General features: G+C 34.1%; 1 protein-coding gene across 1 annotated transcript in view; it reads left to right on the forward strand.

The window, feature by feature from the left end:
• The window catches only part of LOC118749011 (zinc finger protein 492-like), a 14,364-nt gene extending 6,235 nt beyond the window's left edge, over positions 1–8,129 (forward strand). The window contains exon 4 of the mRNA XM_036483793.1: positions 6,874–8,129. Within this exon, the coding sequence (XP_036339686.1) occupies positions 6,874–7,908 (1,035 nt within the window). The 3' untranslated portion in view covers positions 7,909–8,129. The remainder of the gene's footprint in view (positions 1–6,873) is intronic.
• The last annotated feature ends 4,336 nt before the right edge of the window (positions 8,130–12,465 follow it).

Here is a 12,465-nt window from a genome sequence, read left to right on the forward strand (position 1 = left end):
CTTCGGATTCGCATTCAGCGTGTCGAATAACATAGGGATATATAGGTTTGGTTTAATATGCATAAGCTTTTTTTTTTGTAAACCTGTGTAATTATTGAGTTTTATTTTTTTCACTTAAGAATATGATCATATAAAAATCTCAAAAGCATTACCAGTGTGATTTCCGCCGTTTCCTTTTCAGCAGTAGCGACGCTTTAATAAAAGGAATAAGTCTCAAAATAATTAGGTCAAAATTTCAGTAATTTGTGTATGTATGGCGTTTTCAATTTTGTAAATTGTCATTAATTTTAAGTGGAAAAATAAAACTAAAAAATAATGATTATCTCTGAGCGAAAAAATAAAACCATAAAATAGTCATTATTTGAGATGGAAAAAATAAAAATCAAAAAAAAAAATTATTTTCGTTGAGCGAAAAAATAAAACTCAATAATAATTATTATTTTTAAGCGAAAAACAAGAATCATAAAATAATGATTAAATGCTGATTTAAAATACTTTACTCATAATGATTACCGTCCCTGGATATAGTTTTATTAGATGAGAAATATTTTTTATTTTCGCTTTCGCGTTCACTTTTTACGTTGCCTGATAACTGTTATCCGGGATAAATATGTTTTCCGTCGCCAATAAGAGTTATTTCCCAGCGTTTATTTTTTACGTTGCTTGATAAAATTTATTACCCAACGTTTATTTTTGCGTTGTCTGATAACAGTTATTTCACTCCTCCATTTTTATTTTCATCATCTTTATCTTCTTTTCCATCTCCATTTTCGTCCTTATGCTTATCTTTCAACGTTTATCAGACAACGTAAAAAATAAACGTTGGGCAATAACTGTTATCAAGCAACGTAAAAGATAAACGTTGGGTAATAATTGTTATCAAACAACGTAAAAATAAACGGTGGGCGATAACTGTTATTAAACCACGTAAAAAATAAACGTTGGGTTATAACTCTTATCGGCGAAATAAAAAATATTTTTCATCTAATAACTGTTAAATTTCAGAATTTGGGCAACGTTTTCAATTTGTAAATTCGGGATAACAGTTATTTTTGGTCCCTGCCTAAATGTAATGTTTTTGCGGAGTGGTTATCGAATATAAAATTTAAACATTTTTAAGATAAGAGAGGAATTATTTTTAAAAAGTAAATGTTAATTCAACTGTTTTATATATAATCCCAAATTTATGATATAGAATCCCCTCTACCAAAAAACTTAAATTGGGTAACGCCGCTTCGAATTTTTACCATTGAGCAATTGTCAAAAATCTGCCTTTTTATCAAAAAGTTGTTTACCAGGGCGACTTTGAACTAATTATATTGAATGATTACACACATAAAAGGTTGCAGCCTTTTCAATACTCATTCAGCGTTAAACCTTTTTTGATTTGACATTGGTTTTTTCAATCTTGCGATGAATATGTTGATGTGATGTTTGCTTTGAGTGAATGGAAAATTTAAAATTGTAAACCTCAATCTTAAGCGAGGAATAAGTAATGAAAACAGAATTAAAAAAAATTGTTGATTTAAACATGAAAATGATTTCACACTTACACAGCTCTGGTTGATACCAGCAAGATTGTGGAGACTCCCCTGTTTTTAATTGCAGTTTTCATACGTCCGAAAATGCTCTGTATTATAATTTTACTCGCATCCAAAGTACTTCCATGTTACTCGGTTCTCGCTTGTGCTATGCAAATCTTCTATTGACCACTGCGATGGCGTTGAGATCTGGACTTTGTGCTGTTCGAAGTCATTTGCCGGCAGGATGGCGATCTAAAGAATTCTGAAAATATTCGACACCACCAGCTGCTTGAGCAAAATTTTCACGTAATGCAGTGATAAGCACAAATTCCAGACCTCAAAGCCATCGAAAAATTGAGCGCTGTGGTCAAGAGAGGATTAACATAGCACAAGCGAGCTCCGAGTAACATGGAAGTGCTTTGGAGGCGAGTAAAATTATAATGGGATGATATTCCAGGCGAAATCATAGAAAACCCAGTACAGAGCATTCTCGGAAGTATGAAAACCGCAATTACAAACAGGCGAGCCTCCACAATCCTGTTGGTATCAACCTTCAAAAATCCCCAAACAGAAAAGATCAAAACTGAATAAATAGCTTATTATTAAAAAATGTACATGCACTCGGTTTTGATTGTCAGTGTATGTTGTGCTTTCCTTTGTTTTATTTTTCCAACGTCAAAAGCAGGGTTTTTTTTTGAAAAAGTTGGTACAACCATAGTACAACACAGTATGGGTACAACAAAAAATACGAAACACGTTTTCTGTCAGATAGCTAACATGGTGGATAAGAAGTGAAACTACCTTCTAAAAAGTATTGTATCATGGTGGCTAGCATGATAAAAATATAGAAAGGTAGAACCGCTGAGCACCTTTAGCATTTTTGACTTGTGCAAGCAATTTAATTTTAAAATTTGAAACACAAACTCACACACACATTCTTATTAGGTCCATTCAATATCAAAAAATTGATACGAATTGTTACTAGTACTTGCAAGTTTTTACTGGAAATGCATTCAATAACCCAAAATATTTGCAAGAAAGAGCGAATTCGAGAGCGTAACAACCCGAGAGCTGGAAATTCTTGCAAGTAATAATTTTACTAGCAGGAATTTGCAGGAGTCAAAAAGTAAGGTTATATTTCAAATTCAAATGTAAACAAACTGTTTAAGAGGATAATTTGATGAAACATAATTAGTGAAATGAAAATATGGATGTAAAATTTAAATCTATTGTATATTTTTTTATTTTTATGGCGATGGGAAGTATTTCCAATTAAAAAGAAAATTGCGCGCCAAAACTTAACCGTCAGAAAGTGTCAAAATGGCTTAAGTGCAAGTTTTTACTAGTTTTACGTTCAATAACTTTTTCTGAAAATTTTCTTTTGCTCTCAATTTTACTCTCTATTTTTCATTTACGCTCTCGCTGCAAGTACTTACTGTAAAAGTTATTGAATGGACCTATTTTCAATCCTAAACAGCAACAATTTTGAACAATTTCCCTGCAAACCAAAGTTCCCGAAATGGTAACGAAATCTTAAGGAGTATCTGATTTCTGTAACGGTTTTTTTACGGATCTTCAAAGAAAATTGTATGAAGTGGTTGACACGAACACGGAAAGAAATATTTTTAGGAAAAATAAATAATATCCTAAAACAAGTAAGAAAGTCGTAAGTTCGGGTGGAGCCGAACATTAAATACCCGGCGCAAGTATTAAATACAGTGAAACCTCCTTTGGGCGGACACTCTCCGTCAGTAATTTTTTGGCCGCCCAAGAGAGATGTCCGCTCAATGGAAGGGAAGCTTATTTTAGAACTTTTTAATGTTTTAATTAATTGAATAGTCACTATTTCCTATTTGAATAAAAGATATTGATATTACATCGTTCAAACAAAAATGTGCATGTATTTTTTCAAAAGTGCATATTTCATTTATGTGCGTAAGTACATATGTATTAAGTAATAACAAAATAAAAATAAATATTACATTTCAGTCCATAAACTACATAAAACCATAGATTCATTACATAAAAAACTGGCAAATTGTCGATTGACGTAAGTTTTATTTTTAATTTTTTTCAGTGTCAGTACCTTTTTCATCAATAGTTTTCATGTTTTTATCAGTAACAAAATCCAACCAAAGTCTAAATTTTCGATCCATGTATTTATTATTATCTATTATCATCAGAATTGGAATTGGATTCCCCAAGGGTTTCTGATAATTCAAATAACGAACCTAAACCACTGCGCAAACCAAACTAAATGTGTGCATAAAAATCACATTTTATGCGGGAAGTCCCCCTTTTCCATTTAGTAGTCCGCCTATGAGGAGTTCGCGTCCGCTCAACGGAGGTTTTTGTTTGATTTGTTATGAAAAGAAATCTTAATGTCCGTTGATAAGAGGTTCGCGTCCGTTCAATAGAGGTTTTTGTGTCAATTTTATGCAAAATAACTGTCCGCGTCCGGCCAAGAGAGTGTCCGTTTAAGAGAGAGTAATTTGTTCCGAAATTTATACTTAAAACTTGGTATAGGAAAAAATGTCCGCCCAAGGGCGATGCCCGTCTAATAGAGGTGTCCATTAGGAGAGGTTTCACTGTATATGTTTTTTCACCTTTCCGAAAGCTACCGCTAGATGGTAAGCCGGGGTGTATCAATTTTGAGTAAATTAGCGTCCTTAAATTTCGAAATATCGCAGTTTCAAGCATTTCTGAAATTTACCATTATATGAAAAGCGGCCGTAATTTTAGTCCGATTTCAATAATTTTCAGCGTTTTGCTTTTATGTGGCAAGCACAATAAAAATACCGAGTTTGGTACAAATTGGTAGAACGGTTACCGATATACATATATGTGATTATAAGTGAGCGGTGCCACGCCCATTTTCCAAAATTTTACCATAAACGTATTTCTTGGTAAAGAATTGTTGCAAGCATCAATTTTGAATAAATTAGCTTTAATATTTACTGATTTATCGAAGATTTTGTATTTCTCTAAATTACCGTTATATGGGATGTGGGCGTGGTTATTGTCAGATTTTTTAAATTTTCGGCCATTTAGTATACTGTACCAAGGCCAACAACTATGCCAAGTTTGGAAGAAATTGGTGCAGCGGTTACCAAGATACACACCTGTAACCATAAGTGGGCGTGGCTACGCCCATTTTCCAAAAATTTATAATATTCTTATTTTTCGTCTAAAAATTGTTGTAAATATCAATTTTGAGTGAATAATCTTCAGTAGTTACTAAAATATCGCAGTTTTCGTATTGCCGCAAATTACCGCTATATGGGATGTGGGCGTGGTTATTGTCCGATTTTTTTAATTTTCGGCCATTTAGTATGCTGTATCAAGGCCAACAACTTTGCCAAGTTTGGAAGAAATTGGTGCAGCGGTTATCAAGATATACACATGTAACCATTAGTGGGCGTGGCTACGCCCATTTTCCAAAAATTTATAATATTCTTATTTTTCGTCTGAAAATTATTTAAGATATCAATTTTGAGTGAATTATCTTCATTTGTTCCTAAAATATCGCAGTTTTCGTATTTCTGGAAATTACCGTTATATGGGAAGTGGGCGTGGTTACAGTCCGATTTCGCCCATTTTCAATACCAACCTACCGTGATTAACGGAAAGCTACCTACCAAATTTCGTTGAGATATCTCAATTTTTGCTCGAGTTATCGTGTACACGGACGGACGGACAGACGGACGGACAGACAGACATGGCTTAATCGATTTCTCTTTTCATTCTGATCATTTATGTATACATTTGTCTATATCTATCTCGATTCGTTTTGGCTGTTACAAACAACCGTTATGTGAACCAAATTAATATACCCTTGTGCACAAGTGCGCTCGGGTATAAAAATTCTGCAAGAAATTCTCATAGCATTACTATCATTACTTTACCAATTTTCTTCCGAAATTTTGTAAAATAATCGAAGTTTGCACAGTTTAGTTCATTTTAGAAAATTCGGCAAAAGATCGGATGAGATCTTTACGAATTCTTAAAAATTTCTCTACAATTCAGAATACTCTGGAAAAATGGTTTGCAGGGTTCCTCTTTTTATTTTCAATTTAAGTTGTGTTTGTTTACAAATTATGCAGTAACTTGCCAGCAGCTTTCCAGTAACTTTATTTCTAAATATTCGCTCTCATAGAAAAAATTTCCAAAAAAGTACGCGAACGCAAATCCAGTAATAATTTACAAGTTTCCTGAGCAGCTGATAAATTGGTTGTTTGTTCGCAGCAAATTCCTAATAAAACAATATATTTTATATTTAAATAGGTTTATTTTGTAAAATTCAACAATAAAAACCAGGGACGTGAACCGGATGAAAAATTTGGTCGGTTCGATTCAGCGGTTCGAACCGTTTTTGCACTTTTGGATTGGTTCGTCAAAGCGGCAAGTTTATAAGTGTCAAGTGTCAAGTGCAACAACGCGCAAGTTTAAGGGTCAAATGTCTGTCAAATGAGATGGGTTGCCTTTACATTTGATATTGTCACATGGTAAACAAACATGGTAGGTATTACCATGTTTAACAAAAAGAAAAAAAGCGGGTGCATTTATCTATTGAAAATTGATTGAAACGAACCTTTAAACCTTTATTGAAAGTGGTTTTCGGTTTTCGGTTCGGATCAAACATTTGTGGAAAATTTCGGTTCGGGTAATGGTTCACTTAATTAATAGAAAAAAACGGTTTTCCGGTTCAAAATCCGTTCACGTCCCTGATAAAAACCCACAAACAGTTTCTTTATTAGTTTAAATTTCATCCAGCACCATACGATCAGCTGTTTTTCGTACTGGCAAATTCTTACAAGTAATAATTTATCCAGTAAAAACTTTCAACTTCAACTGTCATTTTTCGCTCTCTCAATTTCCCCTACTTTTTAAGTTTTTAAGTTTTTGTGTACGAAAACGCCAAATCATGAAAATTCGTAAAAACTTACTGGATTTTACTGGAAATAAGTAAACAAACACAACTTTTGTATGATTTTAAAATGCTGGCAAACTTAAAAATGAATCATGGCCGACCAATTGAGAGAACGGTTCTACCTTACTATGTTTTTATCATGGTGGCTAGGACAGCTGTTAAAATTATTTCACGAAAGCGATTTGCGGAAGTAGACATTGCCACGTCTAACAGCACTTTAATAATATCACAACAGTATGTTTACAGTATCTATTCCTAAATTTTTCATATGAAAAACAAATTATATGAATTTCACTCGATATCATTGAATTCCTCATTGGAACATGCAGTCGCTCTATTTTAGCGTACCAACAGTTAATATGACTTCATACCTTGTAAGTGGACCATTAATTTTACAGAAATTTTTCTTTGGTTATACAGGAACATTCCAGTCCATTGCATACGAGAACAATACCATACAGCCTTTTGAATGATGACCAAGTTGTTATTCTTGCTCAAATATATGAGAAATATCCATGTCTCTGGGATGAGAATGACATTACCTACAGATTTGGAAATAGACGACGAGAAGCTTTAAGATCCTTAAATGAGGAATTCAACAACGAAACAGGATTGAATTTGGAAAAAAATGATTTAGACAGAGAAATTTTGTGCTTACGGAAAACGTGTTCAAAGGAAAAGAAAGCAAAAATTATGTGTAAGCAAAAAAAATTAGTTTACAGACCCACTTGCCCTTTCCACAAGGACATAGAATTCCTCGAAGTCGATGTTAATCCATTCGAATGCCAAATATGTGGAAAGGTTATTTCTGGATCATGTATTTACAAAATTCATGTGGCATCCCATGATGGCTCCCTTCCGTTCAAATGTCATATTTGCGGGCATGGCTTCAAATTGACGACCAATTTAACAGTACATTTACGAAGGCATGTGCAGGATTTTACGTACAGTTGTAAGTTGTGTAACAAGCCCTGTGCGACAACAACAGAATTAAAAGTTCACATGCGTTATCACACAGGCGAAAAGCCTTTTGTGTGTGACATATGTGGCAATAAATTCAACACTGCATCTAAATTCGACACCCATAAGCGACGTCATGAAAACCGACCGCGTCATAGGTGTGAAATATGCGCTAAAGGTTTCTATACTATGACTTTATATAGGGAACACATGAGTGTTCACCGAAACATTCGAGATCAAATGTGCGATGTGTGCAACAAAGGATTTAAAAACCGGATGCAATTAAAGCAACACAAACGTATCCACGATCCAGTAAAGAAGTTCGTATGCAAGCTTTGTGACAAACGATTTGCACAGTTTGCGGGTCTTAGCGGACATATGAAGTCCCATGGTACGAAATTGACTGCTAAGAAAACTTCTGCCGAGATGGACAACATTACGGGTATTTTCTTAAGTGATAATACAGAGGATGCCAATGCGGCAAAAAAAGTATGACGGAATGTTTCTTGTTTAAAAACGGAACCACTAAAATACTATCAAGAAAATAATATGCCCAAGCGAAACACACACAAATCAGAACGCGGATTGAGGTAAAATTCATGCACATTATACTTAATTATATTGCTTGATGTTATGGGTACAAAGAAAGGAATATGTTATTCTTAAACTATTTATAAAAAATAAAGCTTTGTATTGATTTAAAAAGTTAAAATTTACAGATTTGAGAAAAGTTATTTTCAGTTCATTAAGCACAAATATCTAAGGACGTTTCTGCTACGAATATAATCCTTCCGTTAAGTAAAGGTTGCGTTTTAGATTTGTGTAGCCTTAGATTGAAATAAAGTAATGAAATTTAAATAATTACTTTATTATAAAACTAAAATTAACTTTGTTATACAAATTATTTTTGCCTCCAAATTTCAGTCAATAAAATTGCGCCCACTAGATATTCAACTAATAAATAAAACTAGAGTGCCAGCTATTGTCGAAATTCGACCGTTCTTCTAGTTTTTTAAGACCGTTGGAGAGGTTTTCTAACTTAGCACGTCGTTTAACTTATATTGTACAAAATTACTTGTCGGAAAATCTCCTGCTTTGGAACTAGGTGTTCTGACATGTCATGTGCTGCCATATCATATCATGTGATATAAGAGAACATATTATCCCATACATTTTCATTAGTGAGACAAAATATTAATTTGAATAACTTATAAATTACTATAGTAAGAGATTAATTCTTTTTTAAAATGCAGTGCATTACTTAACAGCCTTAGTCTAGTCTGAAGTGAGTTCCAAAGACGTATAGAGGTGATGAAAAATTTACGTTCTTTTGTATATATTATTTTATGTAGAGTCGATAGCGTTTTAACCTTTAACAAGTCGTCAAAAGAAATATTAAGCAACCTTTTAGCATGTGCTGATACGTGGTCAAGTCTGTTTAGCCCATATACAAATCTAGCAATGTTGTTTAGACAACATTTAGCTTCTTTTTACACATATAGTCACAATTTGCATAAATCTCACAGCCATAAAGCAGCGTACGTATTAAGTACGCTTTCGCTAGAAGTAGTCGTATGTTTAACGGAGTGAAGTACTGTGATAACCCGAGTGTACGAAGCATTCCATACACTTTTCTTACCGTTCTAAAAATGTGATCCTTCCATGTCAAAGTTTTGTTAATGAGTACACCAAGATTTTTTACCGTGTCAACATATTCTATAACTGAGTTGTCAAAGATAACATTATCTAAGCCATTTGTGGTGAATGACCTTCTATGAATGACGATGCATTTTGACTTGTTAGGGTTTAGGCATAAGCCATTCACAGAAGCCCATTCACCTACATGAGCCTAGTCATTATTCAGGTTTCTAATACAAACACCAGTGCGATCAGAAGGACAGCATACATACAATTAAACATCATCCGCATAGATGTATATATTACAATATTTTAAAACATTAGGTAAGTCATTTATATACAAAACAAATAACAGAGGACCCAGGATTGAGCCTTGTTGGACGCCACTTACTACAGGTAGGAAGTCAGAAATTTTGCTCCCAATGCTTACTGCCTGAGTTCTTTCGCCAAGGTAAGATCTAATGAGAGCGGTTGCATGACCAGAGAAGCAAAATAAGTTCTCCAGCTTCTTACATAACAAGACACGGTCAACAGAATCAAAGGCTTTTGAATGGTCAAGAAGCGCTAGGAAAGCAGTTTGTTTTTCATCAATTCGTGCTCTAATGCCTTCTATCACATCTAAAAGTGCCGTTGTGCAACTTCTCTTCGGCCTGAAACCAGACTGATTGTCTGTCAGAAGTTTGTTATCTTGCACATACGAAATTATTTGCCCATGTAAAGTACGCTCAACGACATTTGGGCTTAATCTCAGTCTTATTCTTAAACCTTATTAGCACGTTTTTGTTAAATTAATACCACGTACATAAGAAGCACTTGTTTCCGTTGCAACTATTTCCGTGTGCATCATTGCCACGTGTATCATTTCCATCATACATTTGCTTGCCCTTTCAGTTACTTACCCTCATTTTTATGTATTTCTCATTGTCTCCGTTTTCGTCTGTGTCTTCACTGTCGCCTTCTCTTTTTTGTCTTCATCGTTATCATTTATTTCTTCATTTTCATCTTCATATTTATCTCTATTTCAAAGTTTTATTTCAAATACGAAGGGAAACAACATGCGAAAACATGTCAAATTGAACATGTTGCAGCAACATCTATGCACAAATACGGAAATGTAAAACCGTAAAAACTCTCCTCATCTACAGAAAAATACCTTTCCAATGGTGTTCTTGGTTTTGAAATCGGTTCGGTAGAATCGCCAAACGAAAGCGGACCACATTTATGTTAGCGTATTAATATATAGATTAGGATCTCAATTCAACGCCTCCAAACTAGAGATGGGCACGATGGGCGGGTACGGGCCGGATTTGCTCTCAGCACGAATTCGTGCGTGCATGGGCGTTCAGTATTGTTTGTGACGTCAAGTGGTCTTCACGGATATGCACGGTCTCGGGCATCAGGAGCAAAGTTAACTAGTAAGCTCATATCAAAAAGCTTCGCCTGGAAGGGTATGAGCTCGGACCTGCGCGCACGTATGCATGGTTGCCCGGCTTGCCAACGATGCAAAGTCTCACGCCATACTAGGAGCAAGTTGGGAACATTCGACGTACCTACCAAGCGGTTCGTAATAGGGATGTTGCGAATCGCGGATGCGGATGTCTAACAGCTAACATCCGCGGATGCGAATGCGGATGTCAAGTATTTTTAAGAAATAACCAGGTAGTAAACTAAGTTATCTAGGTAAATAAAAAAAATTTAAAGTTAGTAATTTTTAATAATGTTTATTTTATTTAGTACTTGAATTTAAAAATTGAAAATTTGATGAGGTTTGCATCGGGGGCTGCAAATGTCGGATGTATCCTCCTGGCTTTCATGTTCACTTGAAGAATATAGCATAATGGTGAGATCGTTGTTTAAACAGCGCTTACAAACCAAACCAGATGTGTCAGGTTTTTTTGAAGCTTTTTAAAAAGAATTCTTCATTCTCATTCCTTTGGCAGTCAAATTTGAGGAACTTGTAACGTCATCACCGTTTTTCGATGTTAGTTTTTGTAATTCATTTTTAATGGTTTCTTCTGCGACTGGTTTGAAGAATTTGTGCTTATAGCGAGCTAGATAGGTGGATATGGAAAATAAATTATTATTTTCCAGGAATGAAAATTTTAAACAAAATTATGTTTTTAAGATCCTTGCTGCCAGCCAAATCGGATCAGAGTATTGTTATTTTTTTTAAAAAGCACCCCATTTTTTATAAGCAATAGAATTATTGGAATCACGAATGATGAGGGTTTCAGATAGTTACGTAATTCTTACCTAATTAAAGGTCAGACCTATAGCTTTTTAAATATTTCAGCATCGATTCTCTGTATAGCTAAATGTTGAAGATTTCTGCTGGAAATCCCTATTGTAGGAGCTTAATCTTTCACTTTAAATAGCAAAGAAGAGAGACGTAGGGGAAGAGTTTTACCACAGAGGCCTTTAGGCAAGGATCCAATGTACATACATATTTATCTATGAAAAAAATATTGCCCGACAAGTAAACAAAATTACTGTTTTTAAAATTTGTTCCTTAAAATAAATTCCCCAAGGAGCCCCATTTGAAGTGATTGAAACGAATATATCGTCACCTGAAATGCAAAAAGAGGTAACAACACCATAACTGATGTGTGGGAGTTGAAATTCGATGAAATCCATCATATCAATCAAAAAAGGATTTTGAATTTTTTATTACATACGACTTTTTGTATTTCAGAGACTTTGTTTGTTACGTCTTTTTCATTTCAGGTGGTGATATGTACACACTTTTTCTTTGATGTCTAGTACTTTTTTTTAAGATTGGTCCAAAAAAAAATCATAATAAACAAATAAATGCAGGTATTTAAAGAAGAGAAAACAAAAAATATATATTCTTAAAAGGACTATGTTCTGTAGAAGTGGGAACTTGTATAACTGCTCGGTTTTATAGCTTAAGAAATAATAAGATTAAAGACATTTTTATCAAAGTGGAAAGTTGGGGAAAGGGGAGGAATGAAATCAATTGCTGCTAAAATGGTAGTAGAAAAGTACCTAAAGTAGGCAAATAGTAGTGACATTCCTTTTGTAAATTCTAATGTATTTGCAGGAAATCTGACATTTTAAACGAAATATTGAACGAAATGTTAACATATCTACGTGAATTACGCAATTTTTGTGTTGTTTAGCCGTATAAAAACTACAAAAAGACTCAAAATTAAAACAAAACTACTATGAGATTTATGTAAACAGCCAATTTAAAAACAGTTTATGTTTTCATCAGTTAAATGTGCTTCATATGCATATACAAATAAACATATTGCACAAAAGCTTATACTTCAATTTCACAGCAAACCAACACTTTTTCCAAGTAAATTTGGAAAGGAGCAAGACTTTGCCACTGCTATGGGAGCGGTGCGAGAGAGATAACTGTCAGTTTATCGAACCTTGTATTATTGAATC

The sequence above is a fragment of the Rhagoletis pomonella genome, unplaced genomic scaffold (genome assembly GCF_013731165.1).
Source record: "Rhagoletis pomonella isolate Grant_MI unplaced genomic scaffold, Rhpom_1.0 Rhpom_scaffold_00013, whole genome shotgun sequence".
Lineage (NCBI taxonomy): Eukaryota > Metazoa > Arthropoda > Insecta > Diptera > Tephritidae > Rhagoletis > Rhagoletis pomonella.